General features: G+C 38.4%; 1 protein-coding gene across 3 annotated transcripts in view; it reads right to left on the bottom strand.

Annotated features, from left to right (window-relative positions):
* Nucleotides 1–25,412, bottom strand: part of CDC42SE2 (CDC42 small effector 2) — an 85,433-nt gene that overhangs the window by 8,070 nt on the left and 51,951 nt on the right. For all 3 annotated transcript variants that reach the window (XM_061368684.1, XM_061368685.1, XM_061368686.1), the window contains one exon: nucleotides 24,952–25,265. In XM_061368684.1, the coding sequence (XP_061224668.1) occupies nucleotides 24,952–25,005 (54 nt within the window). In that variant the 5' untranslated portion in view covers nucleotides 25,006–25,265. The remainder of the gene's footprint in view (nucleotides 1–24,951; nucleotides 25,266–25,412) is intronic.

Raw genomic sequence — 25,412 nt, forward strand, 5'->3', positions numbered from 1 at the left:
GAGCCAGGGAGCTTACACAGAGCAAACCATGCAGTGTGCAGTCACTGTATGCCCATACCTGTATTTGAAAAAAACCACAAACCAACCAATGACCCCACTCCCAAACAAGCAAAAACAAAAAAAAAAAAAAAAACCAAAAAAACCCCCAAAAAAGCAAAACCCACCTAACCCACAACAACCATACAATAAATAGTATGAATATCTCCATTTAAGGTGTGTCATACAAAATACAGATATAACAACTAGAAACCACTTGAGAGCTTAACTAAAAGCTTCCTATCATCTTAAAGTCCACTCAGTCTCATTTTTAAAGGTATATCTGTTTCTAATCTGCAATGAGATCGTAAGACCACCCAGACTAGAGACACAAAGGTACATGCCTCATGAGTGGGCTAGCTGCTATCGAAACACCACTACAGATTAATCTTTATGAATCACAGCCCACAACTACGAGAACACGTCATGGGGCTTAGCCAGCAAGTACCAAACACATTTAATCCTTTACCATACCTTTCCCCTACTACTAAAGTCAGATTTTGGTACATTTCAGTACCTTACTGCATCATATTAATAGCTGGGGTGAGGAGAAACACGTAAAACACTCGCACAGAAACAGCAAAACCACAGTGATCTATGCCAAAACTATCAGTGAACTCTCTACTCCCAACAAGACTAACAGTATCAATCAAGTAAAACAATTATAGCTATAAAAACATCTTAATGTATTTGAGGACTTTCACAGAGAAAATGTTTATGAAAATCAACTGAGATGTCTCAATTACAGAAAACATTAGTAGAGTTCACAGAGCTACAAACAGCCAAACAGAATCTATTACCACGCTCACAAATGCATTAATATTTCATCTAGAAGTCAAGCTCACTTATACATACAGTATACAATATCTTAAGTTATGCATGATATCAGCTATTAAAGCATATGTGACCCACACCAGGCTTATGCTTCCACTGGATGAGAACTGCTGATCTGACACATTCAGGAAAAGGAGCATCTCCACCAGATCTGGTGATTATTTTAAATGCACTTTGCTGTATTTACACAATATAGTACTGTAATATGCTGTGGAGCTGGCAGAGAAAGAAGCTCTAGAGAGCTGTATGAAACCTACCACTCCGATTAAACTTGTTTCAGGCCTGTAGCAGTTGCCCTTCTCTCCCTTAAAAAAAAAAAAAAAAAAAAAAGGGCAAACAAAAAAATAGCTAACAGCCACAGTTAGATTATTTTATATGTCTAAACAATAAAGCCCTGATTTCTTGGTTTTAGTAGAGTTTTGAAATGCAGAAAAAAAATGTAGATAATCCCAAAGCTTTTGGATTTTTTTTGTTTATTTACTTGTTTTGAAAACAACCAAATCCTTTCTTTGTGCCACTCAATTTCCTTTCCTCCCTTTACTTGCTGCGAAGATCACTGCAATGCCAGTAACAGAACTAGAATGCTGGATCTTGTGACTGTAAATGACTCTCTGCTAATCATCTGCTAGTCAACTAGTAACTAGTAGTTAAAGTGAACTGTCACCAAATACTGTTTCTTATCTTAAGTGAGGTTGTATCAGAGGCCATCAGCCAGTTACACCCTGGCAAGTGCCCACTGATGTGATCTCCCTGAAGCAATGGAATGGTATGTAAATACTCTGTTACATTAAGACCACAAAGTCATCTACCCTGAAAGACAATCAGACATCGGTTTGGTTTTTGTTTTCTGTTGGGTTATTTTTTTTTATTTTTTTTTTTTTTTTCCCTGCAAGAGAACTCAGCTTGCTTTACACTAGTGATTTAGCTTGGATCATGAGCATGGTTTTAAGGCAACTTTGCCATTCCACATTTACCATGCTTCGATTTTAATTTCAGAGGAATCTTGGAGTACAAATTAGACTTCTTTGGGATGAAACGCTAGCATTGCTAACTGACACTGAGCTGCTCCTACTAGAATGTGCCATTTCTGTAGGCACAGCCTCAGCCAGAGCCAAAATAACCAATTAGCATGGGTGAAGGAACACAGGGAGCACTGTAAAAAGTCACCTCTGTGCAAGGAATGCAACACAGGAAGCAGGAGCAGGGGAGCATGCCTGGAAAGGTTACAAAGCTTTTACAGAGGACACCGTAAATATTAGCTCTACCATCATTTTACTGTGCAGTTGTATTTTGTGAGGCCCTGTACCTCTAAGGATACATGCAACACCACTGTTCTATGAATAATAAGAATTAACACACAGATTGACTCTTCAGTAAATTTAGTATATTTAATTTGAAAGAAGCTGAGAAGCAGCACATTTATCTCTTACTTCAGAAGAAATTAATTGTACAATTGTACAGTTATGCTCATTTCCCTTCCACAGTTGTTCCTAACACAAGTCACATGCCTGAACTGGCACAGCCCATTGAAAATGAATTCCCATTAGCTGTCACCCATGCCCCAAACTCCGCTTGCTAACATACCATAAATAATTAGCCTCCTAATATATACATATGCCACTAACCACTGTAGTAATGAGATCTGGTTACAAAAGTGATATATAAACCAGCCGCATGCTTATAATGCTAGTGCAAACGACTTCAACATACATGCACCTGAGTATTCGGAGCATCTAAAGGTTGGCTTTGAACATGTTTTCTGACAGAACACTTACATGTCCCAGCTCTAGCACCCTCACTGCAATGAGACACTATGGCCTACATCTGTTTTATTTGTGACTATTTCTTAGCAGGGGGGAAGTAGAAGGAAGTTCACATTATGATTAACTGGGCTGTCACCTTTCTTGCTGGCTTGTTCCAAGTTACTGAAGCATTTGTTATCAGTGGGCAAACAAACAAATCTGAATTGTAGCACTGTAGTATTAAAGTCTCAACTGTAGTATTTGACTCTCCCTTCTTTCTCCCCAGCCTTGTCCTAAGGCAGTTCCTTCTTTACTAAGGGGGGATTGTTGGCAAAGAGCACAACAGAGGTGACAGGTAAGACTTGTAAAGGGATCCTAGAAGTAGATTATGAAATCTCATAATTTAATGACTTTATTCAGTTTGTTCCCTTGAAAAAAATCTGCAGAATTTGAATTGTGAAGTACACACCATGTAATCTTCACACCACACAAAGAATAAATAATCTTCAAACAGAAGACACGTGGGTTTGTGCATTAGATGTTTGAGAGGAATGGAAGTGGTCCAAGCACCCATCTCAGAAGCTTTGCTTTGAACATACACTAGAAGCAATGAAACTGGATCACGTATCAGTTTCCATAGTAATGAAGTAAGGAACTGACATATCTATTCTTGATCTCCAAGTGATGCCTTGCACCCACAAAGGGTAGCATCTCTTTCCAAGTACAAGATGAGAATTCAGAAAGCCACCAACAGCTGCATCAACACAGGAATAATTTTAACTGTGCAAGTTTCTTGAAACTGTTGGTGAGCAGTTTAAAAACATCTATTTGAGGAAAAAATTAATTATAACACATAGATAACCTGCCTTTCAGCAAAGCCACAGGCATTTTTCTGAAAAGCCATTTTCACAGGTCAAAAAACTACCTATTGCAAGACATTTAAAACTGTAGTTTGTTTGTCTAAATAAAGAATTTCCACTGTTGGGTCCAGAGGAATGTAAAATTTCCTTTTTATTCCCCTCTATTTTTGGCTTGCAGGGAAGAAGTGACCTTTTTTGACTATCTCCAAATTTTGTTCAGAGGCTAGGTCTGTATTTCTCTAGCTCAAGCCAATTCATAGTGATGGCAATGGTTCTGAATTAGGCAAGTTCTTTGCCTGTATACATACATATGAAAAAGAACAGGTTTGGAAATTTTTCTCCTTATGCATCTTTCTCTGCCCTTCAGGACAGGCCACTCAAAAATTAAGAAAAAGAAAATACATGCAGAGTAACATCAAGGTCTCAAATGTGTATTTGAGTGATCCTAGCAGGCTGATGATTATTTTCTGGAAGCTGCTAAAAGAAGTCGCAAGTGAAGTCAGAGCATCATACAAAGGTGTCCCAAAGTCAAGTACCAACCTACCTATGCTAGGAATCAAAAGCAGTCTCTTCTGTTTAGCTGGCAGAAAACCATGTTCTGCTAAGTCTAAGCCAGAGTTTTTGAGAAAACTGCTAGATGTAAGTGGCACACAGCACTTCAAAGGATGCTGCAACATAAAAGCCTGTGCGGATTTGATCTGCAAAGAGCTCTATCTCAGCCGCGGTCAGCCTTCAGATAGAAGTGGTATGTGGGGGTGAACGAGGAACACACTTCCGAGGCATAAAGCAAAACATGGTGGAAACTGAAGAAATTCAGAAGGGATAAGTCACCACCATATCTGGAACATGCAGAGTTTCCAAAAACGTTGCTTTATTAAAATTCCCATTTATTGCACTTTTCTCATTGCACCTATAATTCATCTCCTCTTTACACACAAGAAAAACTGACAACTCTTTTTCCACACACCCAGGTGCATGCTGTTCTGAGAGCTTAGAATCTCAGACAAGTAAACTTGAAGAAACCAGGCAACAGAATTCCCAATGCCCTCAGTGCAAGCCTACTACAAGGAACACACAGCGTACATGTACACTTGCAACAAATTAGTGGCAGGGGAATACTAGAACTTTGCAACTCACATTAAGAATAAACATTTTTTGTATTTTAAGTCACAAGTAGTAAATTTTTGTTTTGACCATTCTTTTCAAAACTTAACACAGCTACAGTTGCTTCTCATTTGAGAACATTTTATTATTCTTCATTAATATCATTATTCTACCACAAGGCAAGGATAACACTTTCCCATTTACCAAAATGTTACAAATGTCAGTTTTCAAGACTGTACTTCCATATATATATATGGTTTTGTCTTATTTTATATGCAGCAACAGTATTTTGCATGTGAGATATTTATGTCTTATATAAATACTAATATCATATATTGCATTTCAAGGCATTTCTCTGCCACTTCGGTTACCTGTGCTCCAAAAAGTGTAGGGCACAGTAAACTAAATTAGAAAGGAAATAACATACTGATCTATCTATTCTGATCTTGTGCAACATATTTCCAAATAGACCAATATGAAATGACCCATACATAAAGCAGCAAGTGATGCACCTTCCTTTTTCTGACACTGTTCTTCGTGTCTTTCATTCTAACTACCTGTAGAGAACAGAACTCTGGTTCCATTTTGTCATAATTTTTCCTTATTCTGCAAGACACTCTACTATTTTTCATTATGTGTTATTTTGGTTTCACTTGTTATTTCAATATAAAATCTGTAAGTTTGCCACAAAGACTGACATACAGAAAAAAATTTTAAGAAATGACATTCATTAAGTCATAATCCCTCTTCTTTATAGCCTTCCTTTCTGAATAAAATGATGAGAAATTTCTGCTGTACTTAACTTCAAAACCAGCCTTGATACATAATTAGGGAAAACCAAAGCAAAATACCATGCTTTAGCACCTTGTCTGATGCACAGCAAAAGCATCAACTTCCAGAGACTCATTTTCCAGTTTATTCTTTAAGAAGACTGAGGATTGTGTAAATCAAGTCATAATATTCCACATTACAGTGGGCTACTGCAGCAGTATTTGAGGCTTCAGTGGGCCCCCTTCACCTGCCAAAACTGCCTTCAAGTCAGCAATGCTTACTGCTAGCTTGCAGGCTCAGTAACCCAGTCAAGTAAAAAAGTAGCTTTTCCCTTTTCTTAAATGATTACTGTAATAAAACAGGCTTATCTCTCTTGGCAAGAAGATAAGAAAAGAACATTTAATTCCCCTCTGAAGCCCTGGTCAAGACTTAATAAATTTACTCCCTCTACTGGGAAACTCCCGCCGGTGAACAGAGAAGTGAACCATCCATCTGGACGTAATAAACAGTTGCCCTGCAAAATTAATTTCTGTGTTCAGAAAATGACCAGTTACATTTATTACCTCTGAAAATGTTGCTCTTTTCAAAGCAGAAAAATGACTGAATTCAGAAAGTTACACATATTTTAAACTTGTCTCTACAGCATGAGGGTCAGTTTTTCAGACTGCTCAAGTCGCTGATATCTCAGTCACTGAAATGGCATCATATACACTAAGAAGCAATTCAGTCTACAATAGCTGTTTGCAAGCTTGACTTTTAAATAACAGCAGGGTAATTTGAACACAATGAAGTATAATTACTTTTAACCGCATCATCTAATCCTTTTGCCACACTAAGAGATCTAAAGTTAATATAAACAACCCTAATCCCCAGCTCTCCTACAGTAGAAGAAATCCCAGTAGAGCCATCACAACTGCTGCTTTTAAGGTAGACAGGACAAATGCAGTGCCTTGTGAATTTCTTTCCAAGTCAGTGATAGGCAGAGATGTGATTTGCCCCCTCCTTTTTTTAATAGGAATTATCAGATTTATATGGCAGCTTACAGCTACTTGTTTAACTTTCCTTCACAAATAACCCTCAAACAGCAACCCCTTCTTTGAGACCTTACTATTCATTTATTAATAATTTCAGACTAACACAATGCAAAAACCAAGCTCTTAATCTGCTAATTTACTCTCTGGGATCTTCAGCAGCAACCAAGATAGGTGTTTCATAACTTTTCCCTGAGAACAAAGTAATTATTAAACTTTTCAATGATAGAGCTCTCTGTTGAAACAGAGCTGTTTGCTTGCTTTGCATTCAAGAACTCATCTACAATTTCAAAAGCAGTACAGGCCAGAGATAAAACTAAGATAGAAATCTAAGGAAAGGATTTAATTAAAGACAAGATAGTCAAATATTTCGAGACAGGGGATTCAGATGGTTACAGAAAAAACAGAGAGAAAACACCCTTCATTTTTCCTTCTTTGATCTCTGCTGCTTTTTGTATCTGCTCTGAAAGAGCACCAGCAGCAAAGGAGCTCCTATGCTGTGCCACTCAACTGATGCTCTGTATGCTAACACAGAGGAAGAGCTAGTCACTTGCTTAGAATAAGAAGTATCACATCACCTTGTAGAGGTGGCTTTCTGTCCTCCCACGTATGTGCTGTAACGCTCTCAAAATAGTCTGATACACACCGGATGTCTGTCTTTCAAGATACGCTGTGGTCTGAGTCACGCGTTTGGGTTCTCAATATTGACCCATCAAAACTACCTAAAAAGGTCTTAGAGTGTCTTCCATCAAGCCGTATATAAAGCAGCTGCAGGGACAAGAATATCCATTGTATTTGGCTTTGTGTGTTTTAAGAGGCATTTCTCCAAACAATCGCCCCTAATTAGGAACCTAGAAATTCATGTTAAAGCCAACAATATGCACATACATTTATAAAGCTGAAATGCTAATATACTCCCATCCCTTAACAATCTGACAATTATGCAGCAAATTAGTACTGTGAAACCAATGGCTGGATGTATGGGATCATCATATAGCCAGCACTGTATTTTTGAAGAAAAGGCTGCACACCTCCCAGACACTTCCATGAATACTGAGGTACTTTTTCTCCGCCCTCCCCCCCCCTCCCTTTTAAGCCCATGAGCTTACACTGCCAATTCCAAGAACTATGCAAAAATTGATTAAATTAAAGAGATAGCATCCACAGTAATGTTAGAATTCCAGTCAGGCACTAACAGATGCATACTTTTAACTTTTAATTTAATTTTTGAACCATAAATGGACACTGACTGAAGAAGCACAGATGAAGAACTAGACTTTTACGTTTGAAATCTCCTATGTCAAGAGGTCTACCATACAGAAGAAACACTAAGAAACACAACTAAGATAATATGCAAGATAGATTAAAATGCTAGCCACCCCCTTCAAATCACCATAGTTCAGTGGCAGATTTATTCTAAGGCAGTAACGTGGTGGTAAGCACAGTGTTCTGACGAGCTGTATAAACCTCATCAACTGAAAACACCAAAGCTGCTATCATTACTAACACACTTCTCAGCCCCTTAAATGGTCAGTTTCTAGCAGACTGCTTTAAGAGTCTTGATTGTTTATGGATCTTAAAAATTATGGCCTCATCAGAACCAAAGCAGGAGGAATATCGGTACAGGTTTTCACACCAGCTCTTAAGCAACAGATATGAGTAGCAGGCCTTCAGCACAGTCTGCTTTCATCGAGTTTTCAAAAAATCCAGGATGCTACCTGACTTCTCCAGTTAAAGGAGAAAGGAGTTAGGAAATTGAGACAAAGGACTGAAAAGAGGTAAGTTTAATAAAAATGTTAGTTATAATTAGCATCTAATAGATTATCAAATGTACATTAGATTCGGACTTTAAGCAAAATCACTTGGCATTTACTGACTCAACCAGCAGAAAAACCCAACAAATCTGCCACTTCCTGAACTCCCAAGCAAAGGAACTAGCAGTTCCATTCACAATTATAAAAAAAGACAAAAGAAAAGGCAAAATGAAAGAATGTAAAATGGCAGAGAAACTGACTTTATCAAATCTTCCAGCCTGATTTTAAATTCAGCTTCACATGAAATTAACCTATTTTGTAAATGAATACCTCAAACTGGATTGCATATTGTTATCTCATGCAGCTCTTTTGCTTTTAGCAAACTCAGCATCTTCTTGAATCTTTTGAAGTGGTCACTTTTTGATGTGTTTACACAATATTCCATTATATTATGATGGTGTTACTCATCACATGGTAAAACTGGCAATTGTAGCCTATGTTTTCTAAATAAACAGGAAAATTTGCCAAATGAGGTCAAATGACGAGGAAAGACAATAGATCTTTTTAAAGAAATGTGTTTAGCTCAGACATTAAAGGGAACTTGTTCCATTCCAGATGCTTAAAACAAATTTAAGCCACATAGTAAATCAGAATCCATTCTTTAGTATAGGCAGTAAGTACTGTTCTTTTCAAAATACATATTAAAATAATTTTAAGGTGACATTTATAACTTGTAGCTTGGCTGCCATATTATACCACGAATTAACTTGTTTTTCAAGTAAACTTATTTTCACTGCTTCTGGTGATTAATGCCTCTAACAACAGAAAGGAGCCCAACCAAGCAGCAGTTGTCTAAGATAATAATACTGGTTTTCTCCTATAACAGCTTCTTTAATGTCTTTAGATGGCTATGCAGTCTGATCATAGAGTAAAAGATAATTTATCAATGATAAGAATAGCAGGACACAATGAACAAGGCTGTGATACTGGCTTGTGGTATCTCAGCAAAAATCAGAACTTAGCATTGAACATACACACTTTTCTTACAGTTGCCAAGCTGTGTAACTTCTAACATGTTAGCTGCTGTCTGGAACAAATACTTATTACCAACCCACACAGCTGGAAACAAACTTCATCACTGCACCTTTTGGAGTGAATACAGAGCTGTGACACAGGTTAAGGGAAAAAACTGGTGCACATTGTATGGAATCACAGAATGGTTTGTGTTGGAAGGAGCTGTAAAGATCATCCAGTTCCAATCCCCCTGCCATGATCAGGGACACTTCACACTAGACCAGGCTGCTCCAAGCCCTGTCCAACCTGGCCTTGAACACTGCCAGGGATGGGGCAGCCACAGCTTTTCTGGGCAACCTGTGCCAGGGCCCCACCACCCTCACAGGGAAGAATTTTTTCCCAATGTCTAATATAAATTTCCCCTCTGTCAGCTTAAAGCCATTTCCCTTTCTCTTGTCACATCATGCCCTTCAGAAAAGTGCCTCTTCAGCTTTCTTGCAGACTCCTTTCAGGTACTGGACGACTGCTCTAAGGTTTCCCCTGAGCCTTCTCTTCTCCAGGCTGAACAAGCTCAACTCCCTCAGCCTCTCTTCATAGGAGAGGTGCTCCAGCCCTCTGATCATCCTTATGGCCTCTGGACATACTTGAGCAGGTCCTTCTCATGTAAGGGGCCCCAAGACTGAATGCAGTACTGCAGGTGGGGTCTCACAAGAGTGGAGAGAGAGGACTGAAAGAGTGGGCTTGTTCACCCTTTAGAAGAGACATCTGCTTGTGGTCTTTACAGTCTTTCACTGCCTGACAGGATAGTACGGAAGAAAAGGAGACTTGGAGGTGGCACAGTGATAATATGAAGAACTACAAGTGGAAGTTGCAAGACAGAAAATACCAATTAAAAGAAAAAAAAATTAATTGTGATGTAGGTGGTCAGACACTGGACCAAGAACCTAATGAATCTGGATTCCATCGTTGGAGATCCCCAGAACACAACTAGACATGTCCCCGTGAAAGCTGGTCTGGTTGATTCTACTCTGAGTACGCAGATTGCACTAGATAACATGCATAAGTCTTTTGTCAGCTAGATGATTTTTCAAGTCTCTAACTTCAGCTGCTGATAAAGGAGAATGTAGAGCAGGGCTGTAACTGACTTCACTGTTTCACAGATGTTGTATATTCTCCCCAATGATCAAAATTACTGGAGAGATCACATGTTGAAAGATACAGATCAAACGAGTGATATAACATCACAACACAAACTTTCTGGAAATTTCTAATAGTTTCTTAATAAAAGCTGGTAACACACAGTAAACTGCATCATGTTTCACTTGCTGACCTTTACCAGAAAGAACACAGGAAATACTCGTAAGGTCATCTGACATGACAAGAGCTGTAGTTTTCTCAAGAACACGTGCCAGGATTACAACATGTAGTCCCTCCTGCTCAGCCAAATGAACGTCATTCCCCTTCTCAGCTACAACACAAGCAAAGCTTTGGGTATCTTTACGTACACTGCACACTGAAATTACTTCATTAAGGAATGATATTTTGTGCTCACAGATCCTGTAGTAAGCCTTTCTAGAGCTAGCTGGCTAAAATAATGTAAGCATCTGCTCACAGTTAAACCTATATGGAAGCATACATATTGCATTAGATACATTACATACAAGACTTCTGTACTCCCATGTACATTCTGGATACATGCATATACCAAACTATCACAGAAAAATACAAGAACAAAAAATAAACTATTACCTCCAAACAAGTAATTGCCACTGCCAGATACAGGATCCTCAGTCACACCATAAAAAATAATCTCTTAATGAAGGCCATCACTTTCTCTGGACTGGCTAGTTAAAACACCCACTGCTCTTAATAGCTATAAATGCACTGACATATGGTCGCAAGCAGCAGTCTGGTACTGCACTCTGTGATTCACCTTTGGCTATGACAACGTATCAAAGCATTTTTTTTCTGATACTTTCAGAAAATCTTCACATACAACTCAGTAATACCCTTAACTAGGAGAGGGAGAAGATGGATCTTCAGGAGTTACAGCACTGATATTGTTTCCTAATAGGATTAACAAGTGTAAGATCTAGTACTTATGTGACAGATGAAAACAAAGCCACAACATTTAATATCCTCAAGAGTCAGCACAGACACAGGGAACTCATCAGCTTTTAAATACCTGTGTGAGTATCATCTTAGAAGCTTAACATCAGTTTGGCCAAATAGCTGCAGCTTATTGTTTGTTTATATGCATTTGCACATGAAATACATCACTATTCAACTGCTTTTCTAGTACCTCTAACTTCACAGTGAAGTTTTATCAAAACTAACTTGATCTAAACCATAGAATGGCTGGAAAGGACCTTAAGATCATCTAATTCCAATTCCCCTGCCATGGGCAGGGATGGCTCACATTAGACCATGTCACCCGTCCAACCTAGCATTGACCCAGGTTGGTTCAACCCAACCAACTGCCAGGGATGAGGCATTTACCACTTCCTTGGGCAACCTGTTTCAGTGTCTCACCACCCTCACAGTAAAGAACTTCTTCCTTACATCTAACCCGAACTTCCACTGTTTAAGTTTAAACCTCTTGTCCTAGCACTACAGTCTCTGATGAAGAGTCTTCTTCCAGCATCCAAACAAAGATACTTACTTTTTTTGGTACAAATCCTTTTTTAAAGGAAGTATTCTTCCTATTATATTTAATGTGTGTCAGATCCATGACACACACTCCTGACTGCTGACATTTCTGGCAATCTTCTCTTTGGCATTTACTTGCTAAGTTGTCACCTTTGTGAACTCATTAACTCTGGGTTTTCCTTGCTTGCTCCTATTAGGACTTACGCAAAGCTCCTAAATCTGACTGTTTGAAAAACTGATCATCTGGTTAATTTAGGTAAGTCACTGGAACAACGGCATACCACAATACGCATGATGTAGTCTCTCTTTACTTGCTCTTGAAATTTAAAGCAAGGAGTGCCAACCTATAAAAGGGAAGTGGGAACACCATCCCATATTCTCCCCATACTATGAAAAAATCATGCATTTGAAAGGTTATCCCACTAGTGGACATGAAAATTATGGCATTATACATAAAATTAAAATTAAAAAAAACCTACAAAAAAGCAACAGTAAAACAATCATCCAAGACAATTTAGCAACAGATGGGGAAGTAGATATTTTAGGGATGCTGATATGCCAGGCCCACGCATAGCATAGCTAGAAGCTTCTCTGGAAGAGAACTCTACCAGCAGCTCTTAGGAAATGTTCAAATCAATAGCTGTGCTTTGACTTAAATTAGCTTTCTGCTCAGCTTTTGGCCTATTCAGAATAGTATCCAACAGAGCAGCCACACAGAAGCCTGTGCCCAGAGTGCAGTTATTCAGGAGCTGCTTAACAAAACCCTAACAGAAGCATGAGGGCAAAGGAAGAGCAACATGATGTGGCATTGGATATCCGTAGACTTGAAAGACAAAGAAAAAAGGAAAAACTTCTAGTCCAGTACTGTATTCCTACCTATTTCAGTTCAACAAGGAAGTCCTTTCAAGGAGTGTTCTGCTTTCCCTAGTGAAATAAAGGAATCCTTGCTGCCTTGCCCAACCTGCTATCAAAAGGAAAACACTAGTACCAAGCATGTACAGACTGTTTTGCATAGTCTAGCCGAGGCATGCCACAATTCCTCAGGTTTTGAGTATAAACAATTATAAACTATTTAAATTTCATCAAGTCAGAAAGTGCCCCAAACTCCTAATTTATTTGTCAAATTCTACTCTTGTAAACGCAGCCCCATTGAAAAGAAGTATTCAGGAGCAGTGGCAATAGCTTTTTCCACTAGCTGTACTAAGACAACACACAAATTCTGTTGAAGACAGCCTCAAAATGAATTTATCTGTGATAAATTTATTAGTGTGAAAGCAGAATATCTATTATTGTGTCTCCTACTTTCATACCTTTTTGTCACTATTCCTTCAGTCTAGTACAGTCAATTCTGAAATTGGATCCAATGGATAAATCCTGGGAATTTAGTGGCTTTCTCAGTGTGTCAGATGTATGGGTCTTGCCAGAATAAGCCCATATTTAGGAGCTTCTTAAGACAGGAAGAACAGGAAAGCACAGTTCTTTAACATTCAGCAAAACAGGGGAAGCTTTGGCATTGCAACACTGAGCATCATGGTGCTCTCTCAGATCCTGCAGGTTTTTGAAATTCAGAAGGCTGTGGTACTCCTGCTGTCCCTCTGGTGTTTGCTCCACATCTCTTTATTCACTACCTGGTAAAATGAACGTGTGTGGAGGCATGGACAGCCAGAGAAATTTCATCCTTCCAGGTGACTTGGCATTTACAGCTCACCATATACTCACGTCTCAGGAGTCTTCCCTGCCCCAGCTCCTCACTCCTCTTTATTGTAGCCGCTGTCCTGGTCCCCTAAAGGTATCAGTCAACTTTGTCAGCTGACAGCCATCCAGGCAGGAATTTTACTGATATGCTACTGTTTTCTCCTACTGGAAAGAACAACTGATTTACAAGTCACCTCGATAAAGAATCCCAAAGGCTATAGAGTTAAAAGACGATAAAGTAGTATTAAGAAATCCTGCCACTTTAAGCTTCTGGCTATTCCCTCACTTTTCTTTGTCATAAATTATTTGTAGCAGCTATGTTTAAGTCACTCCTGAAAAAAAGGGAATTGCTGTAGCTCTTCAGAAGCTTAAAAAGTTTGTCTTAAAAGCAATGTATACTGGGTTTATGCTCCAGCTGCTTTCATTCAAAGCCGAACAGCTTCAGAAGTGGCCCTAGTTCTCTCCATCATTCTAGACAATCTTAAATATAGTATCTTAAGCTTTGAAGTGTTAATTTTATCATATTACGCTGAAAATGCAAATACATTTTAAGTACATTTTAAGAATCTAGTATTCTTTAATAAAACTCAAGGGCTAACATAAGTTTTTCCACTAAGAACAGAACAAAGGGGTTTTGTTTTCCAGCTGCAGAGCTAAAAAAGTCAGAAAGCAGAAAGATGCATGCACTATCAAAAACATTTCACATTCTGTCTTCCGGATCACTAAGGAGAAAACTGAGACTCAAACCTTTCTGCTCTTCCCAGTTGTTTCCTTGCAGGCTCCATTTTCAGACTACTCTTCTGTGTTTTAAGATTACATAGCTACAGTTAGTTCTTGATTAAGAAACTACAACAAGAGAACTTGCATAAAACACAATCTAAAACTTAGGTGTGGTTATCTGCGGAACAGTATGAGCCATACCGCAGTTAGCATCCCACAGCATTTCTTGTTTCACACACTTCAAGTGTCTGTTATGTTCAGTCTTAAAAAATAAGCTGTCAGCTAAGTTCACTCCTGCAGTGCCTGCAGAGGCAACAATGCTAGAAGCCTAAGTTGAATTCTATTCCTTCTTGGGCATGACGAAATTCCAGTGAGCTGAGGCAAAGGGATTACTTGCAGATAACTTACTATACCAGTGTAGGAAAAAGATTCAGCTTGACTCTGAACACAGACCAAGTTTGCAGACCTGACAACTGTAAATTTTACTTATTTTCAAAAGTGGTTTCTTGTAAGAGCTGATCACTTGATGTACATTTTATTGATCAACAAAAAACTATAATGTAAAACAGACTTTCAAGGTGCATTTCAGAGCATGCTTCAAAGGGAAAATTTTCCCTCTCATTTTTAGGTAAAAAATACAAGGATATAACCCCCTCAAAAAATCCTCTCATTCTTTCCTTTTCACTGGGTAATAAAGTAAGCTGACCAATTCTGAATACTGAAGTTATTATGTAATGTAAGACTGTGTAGAGTACCTGATCTGAAAAAATACTTTTCCTATTATGTAAAGATAGATCAGAGTGATGTAAGCTCTTCTGTCCACTCTGACTAAACAGAAATTAGTGTTTACACTGGTGTCAAGTTCAGAAAGAGTGAGCAAGAGACAAAAGATATTGAAGAATGTAATTTTGGTGACATAAAGCATGCTAACAGCACCATACACAGAGACTGATTTTACTGTCTTCAAAGGATGAACAAGATTCGACACAGGGGACTGGAGCAACTCCCATATGAAGGCAGGCTGAGAAAGTTGGGGCTGTTCAGCCTGGAGAAGAGAAGGCTGCATGGAGACCTCATAGCAGCCTTCCAGTATCTGAAGGGGGCCTATAGGGATGCTGGGGGTGGACACTTCATTAGGGACTGTAGTGATAGGCCAAGGGGTAATGGGTTAAAACTTAAAGAGGGGAAGTTTAGATTGGATATAAGGAAGAAATTCTTTCCTGTTAGGGTGGTGAGGCAGTGGAACAGGCTGCCCAGGGAGGTTGTGAATGCTCAAGGCCAGGCTGGACGAGGCTGATATGGTTTAGAGCAAGGTGTCCCTGCCCATGGCAGGGGGGTTGGAACTTGATGATCTTAAGGTCCTTTCCAACCCTAACTATTCTATGATTCTATGACTATGGCAGATGATACAATGAAGTTACTTCACATAAGTGTTGTGCAATTCAGAAACTCCTCTTGTATTACAATCTTTCTAGATATGGAAAAATATGTTTACAATAAACACCATCATGTCTTTTTAGACTTAACTATGTAATCTATAATCAACAGCATCCATTTTAAAATCTAGCTAGCATAAATTTTTACCTTAACATTTAAGTTGCATTGCCTTCAAAAGAATTCATCATGGTGCTTATACACATGCCCTATAAATACTTCTACTATACATGCAAAAGTTCTGTATTTTTCAGTAGTTTGTAGTGCCTCTCCTCAGAGAATGTTAGCATAGCTAGCAGTCAAGCACTGAGAAAAATACTCTGGCACTTGTTTTTTGCTGCAATTCAGCACATTATTCCCCACATGCACACACACAAACAGAACAACAAACTCCAACCCACCACCTAAAACATACCTTACAAATCAGAGAAACCAGGGACTACAGTTTATATGACTTTGCTATGCAGAAAAACACTAAGTATTTCACCCTGCAGAAAACCCCACACCTTAAAGTTAAGAATCTGTATTCTTTAACTGCCAAATCCGCTTACACATCTGTCTTCACACATCAGTTTCCTGCCAGATTTTAATTAAGATGTGTAAGTATCAAAATGTATACAGTTCCTCTTATTACCTTCTCAGTTCAGGAGCGTTACTCTTGCAATGGAAATGCTGACATTTTACGCCTGAATTATAAACAACAGCTGAATCTCACTGACCTGAGATGAGGTGTGTATGTTTTAGTTCTGTAGAGGTAGGGTCATACAAAAAGTCCTTGACGATATTTTTCCTAGTCTTCCAGCAGCCAGTTTAATCCACACTGCTTTCACTATGGCCACTTTAATCACTTCTCCTTCATACTCACTAGTGGTAGCAGCCTAGCATTGGTTGCATAGTATTTTACAGATTTGCACTGTCTTCATGGTTAAATTACAGAAAAGACAACATCCACACAGAATAATGAACTTAAAAATATTTGACAGATTTTAAAATACATTTTAAAAGCAATAAAATAGTTTAAGCTCTTCTCTTTCACGTCAGTCCTATATTTTTATTCTCTGAAGTACAAACATTGCATTTATTTTTCTTCCTCCCATAAATCTTCCTTTTTTCACATTAAAAATTGAAGCAGCATTTAATTTTCAAAGCTTAGTTCTGATGTTAAAAAAAGAAAATATGCATTTGATATTTGTTCATGTAAAATAAAAGGCCCGTAGGCTCTTCTGCCTGTTATTCTGTGGATCAGCACGCCTATTCTTGTGTTGGCATTTCTTCTTCTCTTTACAAGTCCAGCAATGCCAAGCTCCTACCACGGATACAAGCAATCCAGTATGTTACAGACATGCGCACACTCGTAAATGTGTGTGTGTTTGCATATCCTAGCATTCCTGTTCAGAATAAATGCCTAACAGGATTTATTATCCCATTTTAAAAGTAATCTACAACTTAACCATCATCCTAGAGCCTAGAAATTAAATTTAACTGGAGGATGGCAAACTGTATTTAAAGTAATATTTGATCTAGAGAAAGTTAAGTAACATGTTGTCCTGTATTAATTTTACTAAAGTCTGTCAAGAAATCCACCTGAAGTGGATTTGGCTTGAAAGCCCCTATGTTTAGGGGAACTTGATGATTCATAAAAGTAATTTTCTTTTATAAATACTACATTCCCATAATATATGACTCTAGTTTCCAGTTGAACTGAGATAATTTAATTCCTGAAAGCAGCAGTTTTTCAGTTCACGAAACACAAAGCAACTCAAAAGGCAGGTTTTAGGCAAATATACATAACAAGGTAAAGATTAATAACTGCAGTTTATGTAATTGTTTTAGAAAACCCTGATGTGACAACACCTCAAATTCTCCCATTTTGGCATAATCCCCAATTATCATCTATTTACCAATCCTGTTGAAGTTTTTTCCTCCATTTTATCTGAATCCTATCCATTTTTCTCTACCTACCACTCACCCTATATATCAAAACTATTTTTCTGGTTTTTTGTCATTTAAAGTCAGAGGCTCTGAAGCCACTGATGGACTACCCTCCCTAAATAACGTGCCTAACATCTTCCAGCTGTAAAACAAGTGACCTCCCAAATGAATCAGGGCTTAGCTGCAAGAAAACTGAACTTGAAATTAGTGGCATAACTTGGGAGGCAAGAATTTAACCTGTGCTTAAAGCAATCTGAGGCTAGAATAAGAGACTAACACAGATTTCCAGGGGGTCCATCTGCGCTCAGCTGTCATCACAGTCACTACCTATCAGAAATGCTTTTGATTTTTAAGTAAGTACAAGTATTCAAAAGGTCACAATTTCTTGGAAGGCATCCTCCAATAAACAGCAGTATTTCCTGCTGTGCACTGCAATGAGATGAGCTCTGGACCTCTGCTTCAAAAGTGAGGAGATCAAGCTGGCTCATATCACCTATTACTACAGCAGCAGAGCATGAAAAGCCATGCAATGCTAGTAAAAAAGTGATAGTCTGGCTAAACTTAGAAAACAAATCACAATTTGGTTCTTTTTTTTTTTTTTTTTTAAACCAGATTTTGATAACCTGGAGATTATTTCTCCATCTCCACAGATAAAGTAGCCACACACAAACCTGTAACCATCTTTTGCAGGTTAGAAACACCTAAATGATAATGCAGGCCTGCCAAAGATGAAACAAAATTAAAATATTCTGTTTGGGAGCATCCCAATACCAAAACATATAAACTATGAACCAGGTAGTCCTTTATGATAAATCATCAAGCAGAACAAAAAGGGTAGTTACATTCACACTGAAGAACAGTTGTACCACAAGCAAGACAAACAAACAATTATGAAGACCTTGTGACTGCTGAAGAGAGCATGTTATAAACCCACACTATTTTCTGAGACTGAATGAGCTGAATTTAATGATTGCAAGGAGCAAGATAATGTAACTTAAAACTATTAAAAAAAAATCCCATTCGAACCTCTCCCTTTTGATGTCAGGTCACACCCAGAGCATGACGTGTCAACAAATCACTCAGTGTCACACACTGATTTGAGGGAGAAAACACAAGGAGAGATCGTATCTTTCCTCAGCTATAGTAAACTACAGCTCTCTTGAGGGTACACCCAAGTACTGAAAAAACCCTCTAAAACTGTTTGAAAAACAAAAGTAAAACTGATGGGTTCAGAGAGGCAATACTTCCCTGAAGCAGTTCACAGCTTCAGGTTTTCTGCTCAACCTCCACGCTTCTGTTCTCCTTTCTCTGTGACAGGATATTAACCCAGAATTACAGAAGTCAGCATTCTAGAGCAATCAGCTAAGCCACTCTGACGATGAAAGTGAGAAAATCATTGCAAGCGATTACATATGAAAGTCTGGCTTAACAGGCATCTTGTAACTTGGGGATCTCTGAGAATACATGAAGAATAGCTATAATGTAATTAAATGGGAGCTTTGATATGCATGTCTCATGCATAAAAGTCATCACAGGAACAGTAGAACCAAAAGTCTGGGGAGTCTGAAAAAAGGAAAAACTTTAATAATTGTGAAATGTTAATGTTGGAATTAAAAATCGAAGTGCAGGCAGAGATCTTTAAAACAGCCATTAAAAAAATGTGTATTTTATGAGCTGCATATTGGTTTTAAGAATTGCCTGCAACAGAACATCTCAGATCCCTTCTGGGAAACTTACAACAAAAATACAGTAAGATAGCAGCAGTGAAAGCTTCTAGTCTCCATACTCCCTTTCATATCAAAATCAGAGCTGAAAGGCTGAACATTCGGCTTCAGGGCAATGACTTACTCCTCTATTCACTAACACAAAGCATACTTCCATATGGAGTCAGTAAAAGTGCACATCTCTCAAGACCATGTCCAGGTTATCTCTTGCCTCTAGCTGCTGGCAAGTAGCAATGCCCCTAAACACACATGCTTGCCTATCTCCCCTGGCTCAATGTGCAAAGCAGAACAGGAAAAAAACAGATGGAAAAATTGCACTGGATTTGTTAATTTAAAAATGCTTCAGCAAGGTCTCTAAGGGCGGCTGCAAAAATACCAGCTTTTGCTGGGCAGTATCAGCATTTCTTACGGCAGCTCCTTCTGTCAGAAACTCATACTGGGTTTTGCCTTTAAGGATGTCTTTTCACTGAAATTTTTGAGATTTAAAAGAAACAAGTGACTGAATGGCTCTAACATGGGTGTCCAGATAAACAAAGAGTACAGTCTACTTCCTACCCATGTTTAAGAAGGAGGCCTGAGCTCTGCAGAACCTGTAAATATTAAAAGCATATTACATCCTTCCTCAAATATGTTCATAATGTCAAGACGCTCATCAACACCCCACCCACCAAGAGCTATTTTCCATCCCATCAGCTACTATTACATTAAGCAAATAGCATTAGTACAGCTAACTAAGAGCTCCTACAAATTTCAGAGCCATTATAAAGGGTCACAAAATATTCACTTGATTTTCATTCAAGTATTTATAAATACATAAAATTCTGCCTTTTTTGTTGTCTTTGTAACCATTTTAATACTTGAGCATCACAACAGATATTTTAAGGCATGTGGGGCTAATTCAGAGGCAAAAGAAAAAACTAAAGCAGCTCTATCAGGCTGAAAGCAGCTGAAACAGATCAGGCTTAAGACATAAAACCCAAGCATTTTGCTGCTTATTTAACTCTGCGCTCTTTGATAAGGTGCTCCCTCAAGGCTTCTTCTACAACAGCACTGAATAGGAAACAGAAGGAATTTAAAACATCTCAACTGGCAGCTCAGTATGTAACTCAGTATGACAACTCTGAAATACAAGGACTCTCTAGAGTTGTCACCTTTTATATTTGAGACTTTCATAGACGTACTGAATGTGGCAGGCTGATCATAGCTGATGAATAAGAAACCCTGAGTTTTAGCCATTTTGAGCAAGAAGCTGCGCTCGCACAGCACTGCTGTACTGAATGGGAAGCTTGGCCCAGGACTTCTTCAGCAGCAAACTCCCAATTTACTGTGCATGCCTACTGCGGGTGATTTATTCTGCATTTGTTATGCATACTGAATGCTTAATTATCTTTATTGCGTTCAAGTTTTTAAGAGTTGCAGTGGTAAATGTATCGTTAGATATATCTACAACTCCTCTAGAAAAAAAAAGCTAGAGCTGACAACATCTATGTGATTAATTTCCTTAAGTAATCAGGATCAAGACCATTTATGTCTTTTGTGTCATTTAGCAGTCAGATCAGTTGATAAATACAGCAGTAGGTTCAAGGTTTCTTCTGCCTGTATTTTAAGATGGGTCCCCCACTATGAATACAGATCGGCCAGTCCTCCTTCACACAACAAAAAAGAGATGAAGGAAACTTCACTTTCTGTACCACTCTAAACATTTACAGCAAAACTACAACAGCCCTCTAACAAAATGCAAAATGGAAGTTATCTGAACAAGAGATAAGCAACAAACCAGAAACTAATTAACTAGAGAAGGAAGCTGGAACAAGATGGAGAGCATAGTTTGTTCTTTTATAGCAGAGCAGTCATTTTACTAAAAGGTCAAAGTAAACTGTAGAGCTCAGCTGTACCAGGCAGTGGCCCAAACCAGGTGGGAGTGCACCAGATCATGATCAAAGGCTTCTCAGACCAAAAATTAACTTTGCAAGTTAAAAGTGCAGAAAACATGAAAAAAAAGGTGGAGAAAAATAACAGATTCCTGGTGTAGGCAACAAACTTAGGCTAAGAAAAAAAAAACGCCACAAAAAACCCACAAAACACAGACATCTTCTCTGAAAATGGGCAAGATAAAAGGCTCTCTAAACTTCCACTACCAAGCAATGCGTCTGGTAGTGGGGATTTGGCAGAGTTGACCAAAACATAGCAGTGGATGGGATGACAGCACAGAGGAAGCATGGTAAGAAAGATTCATCTTGTCACTGGAAAATGCAAGATCAGCTAACAGAACCTAAACAAGGTTATCAGTGAAAGGTGTGAGAAACCTAGGGCAATCACAGAAAATGGTACTCTTCTCAAAATAAAAAGAGGTTTGGGTCAGATCATGAGATTGAATTTAGGCTACTTAAACAACCAACAAAATCTGAACATAGCTATTAAGAGATTAGTATCACCTCCTTGGTACAATAAACCAAGTATGTAAGCAGCTGATTGCCTGCAGTCTTCACTGTGGAAAATATATTATCAATCCAAACCTGACAAGATAAAACCAGACGGAGGTAAAAGAACAGCTTGCCTTGGCTTTTGTTTGCATTCTACTGTGGTAAAGACCTTGGGCTATTAACGAGCAATATCCAGGCCACCATACACCTTCAAATGCCTCACTATTTATTAGTTTTGGTTCTTTGAATACTCAGTTTCTTCATTTATCATCCTGGCAGAGTGAGGTAGAGACCCACGTTCGAACACGCCTCTTCCAAGATCTTACTATGAATACTGCAGCCTTGGAAACAACCAGTGAAACATTTAGCAATCAAAGTAAAATTAGGAGAGAGAGAAGAACACTGCTTTCCAAGACATCTGTTTTATCTAACAGGAACGTGGTGCATCAATTTAGCACTGACAAAAGACAGAAAGCTGTGCTGTGATAGATTTCAACAAGAGATGACCATAATACTTGAATACTGTCTTTTAATTAAGGACCCCTTAAAGTGCACTAATATTTAACTTCAACACTGTTACTGTTCTGCCCTGGGGTATGCTATTAGAGAAGTGATGGCACTAAAATTAGGTAAGTAATGTGTTCCTATTGCCATACAGTTTGCAAATCTTACGTAAAAAGACCATGAAAATGCACTGGAAAGCACCCGTATGCAAGTCTGGAAGGCACAGAGAGTATTGGCAATAACCTAGAAAATGCCTTTGTGTACAGCCCAAACAACAGTCTTCTATTAAGCTAACTGACTTAGTGCATATACATGTTTTTTGTTTTAAGTGCACTATAGGGCAGAGAATAAAGATGTTGTACTTAAGATTCTTAATGTAATATGCTAGAATTTGCCATGAGAAAGCAGAGACAGCTCCTGCATCCTGGATTTCAAGACGGTAGGAGACCTCCTTAGCTCAATGAAAGCTACAAATATCACAGAAACATGGAACTACTAAAAGTTTTGCTTTTCTTCCAATAAAAAGTCCATAAAAATTTATGTCACTATCTGTGACATGAAAGGTGTCCCAGATATCAGCACCTGATAAAGACAATGAGAAAAAGTTTCAGATAATGGACATTTAAAAACAAAAGGAACATTTTAAACATAAATCAGAGCAAGTGGAAATACAAGTAACTTCCTGCTTTGAGAGTCTTATACTCTGAGAGGCTGGAGGGAGTTTGTGTTGGTAGAAGACCACATTAGTCCTTCCACAGAAGGAGCATACTGAATATGAAACTGATGGTGACGCATAGGCTGTGAGTTCAGATACAGGACGTAAAACTGAAAGAAGGCACCTGAAAGGATTTAAAGTGGGCAGATGAGGCATTTCTCCTGTGAATCTGAGCTGAACTAACAGACTGAATGAACACAGTGACAGTACATGCTTTGCTACATATCAGAGAGAAAAAAAACCAACAACATTCCTGGACTTACTCAGATGTATATGCATCTGATTAAATACTTTGCTTACACAACAGTGCATGGCTGAAGAATGGCTGTACAACACAGCAAAATGAGCTGAGTAATTGCAGGGAAGGCACAATTAAGAGCCTATTGTCAAGCACATGGAGGAGAGCCCACAACTTTCTAATCTAAGATGTGTCCTGAAGAATTCTGGCACTTCATAACAAGCAAAGCTCCCACATTTGAAAGGCAGATTTCAGGAACTAGGTCAGTGCTCAGCAACGTGCTATTTGTATCTTAAACATAAGGATGGTTTTATTTTTCTAAGCAGATGCGCACTATCTGGTCAACAGAAACTGTCCAACAAGAATGGGTTGTTTCCCTTTTCTCCACTTTTGAAGTACATTCCCTACCCTTTCTGTAAATTATGACCCATGCGCTGTATTAGCATACTGTGTATTTTTTGGGCAATAACTAAAACACAAGTCAAGATTTTGTATGGACTAAGACTCAGTATTCTTGTAAACAAACAGGCTACTTTCCATCTCAAAGGTTTTGAACAGTCATGCCTTATTTTTAATTGAAACACATGCTCCAAAAACAAGGCAGTAACTTTGGCTATATATGGACACAGCCAGCATTTTAAAGGACTTCACAGCATCCAAGTAACAGGAGAGGACTGCAGCTTCACATGTTGGTATCTCAGAGTTCATCTCTCACAACTCTACTTGACTAAGGGATACACTTGCATTCAGTTGTTAGAATTGTAATGGTTACACTTCAGTATTTGTCACCCAAGGATCAGTCTGGCATTCAGGCTTTGCGCAATGACAAAACCTAGTATCAACTTATTATGATTTTAATCCTGCAGCTTCCCTACAGCCAAACATTATCATCTGAACATATTAATGTTTGTTCTTTTCACTCCATGATTATCTTGGTGACTGTAATTCTGACATACCCTTAGTAGTAACTGTGTTCTTTTCCACATATTTGCAAAATGACTGTCCTTTCTGTACATTCATTTAGCTTGATACGATGTCAAACCGTAAAATGATTCTCCTCAGTGCTAACCATATTCCTGGCTAATTCCACCTTCACACAGGCAGACTTTCTCCCAACACCACCAGCCTCAGGAACATAATCAAATCAAATACATAATATAATCAAATACACGAAACTGTACTTTATGTCTGAAGTATGCTTTGATACGTTCTTCTATCCAACTGTTCGCTATGTACCTTTTTACACAACAATCATTCCAAATTCTATGAAAAAAAAAAAGTATTTACAGTACGAGTGCATCCCTTCACTTTCCTAAGGTTTCATCTAAAAATGAATAAAACAATTAAGGCTGAAATCCTTAACTAAATTAAACTGGAGAAGAACTGGATTTCATTCAGGACTTTTTTTAACAGAATTGCTCCCTTCCTTCATCATTGTCCAGCCACATCTGAAGGCAGGTCTTAAACCATGCAGAAGCCAGGACACTTACACATATCCACTCAAAAATTGCTTATTTGACAGTGATAGTTTAGATTAGTTTAGACTAATTCCCTTCCTTTACCCTCCTTTTCAATTCAAACAAATAAAGGCTTTTTCCAAACACTTTAGATAGATTTGATTGCAAGGACAGGAAAATATCTGTGTGACAAGGATCTGCAACAGAAAATTTATGTGGCCACAGAACCAGGATGCTAGCTAATTATTTAAGTCTTATTGAGCTTGGCCAAAAAGCAGTAAAAAAAAAAAAGCATTGGCAATATTCATACTTACAGGCTGAGGCTGTTCTGCAATACAGCAGTTGAAGCACAACCAAAACTCACTCATTGTTTACAGTCTGCAGCAGGAACACAGATGAAAAGCAGGACTTCGTAAATCTGTCTTCAGGTAGCAAGTCTTTTAAATAGGTTTACTTATAATGGTTCCAATGTGAAAATCTTTTCTCTGTTGAGCTCTTCCCCAAAGACAAGTCAGTCCCACGACAAACAACTTCAAGGCAAAAAATTATTTTAGAGTCTTTCAGAAGGTTGGTCCCAGCACCACAGAAATGTTACATATGCTTCTTTGGTCCTTAGCGTTATGTGAACCTGAAAGCAGAAGTACATTGCATCAAAAACTAAGAACATACAGAATCTCATGCCCCAAGCCACCCACCCCAGTGATTTCTTAGCAGTTTCTTGAACCACAGACTGAACAGACACTAGCAAACAGGTTACATGCTTATTTCTACCGTG

Source organism: Neopsephotus bourkii, unplaced genomic scaffold (genome assembly GCF_033783945.1).
Source record: "Neopsephotus bourkii isolate Nb327-2 ecotype Australia unplaced genomic scaffold, CSIRO-AGI_Nbou_v1 NB_1441, whole genome shotgun sequence".
Taxonomy (NCBI): Eukaryota; Metazoa; Chordata; class Aves; order Psittaciformes; family Psittacidae; genus Neopsephotus; species Neopsephotus bourkii.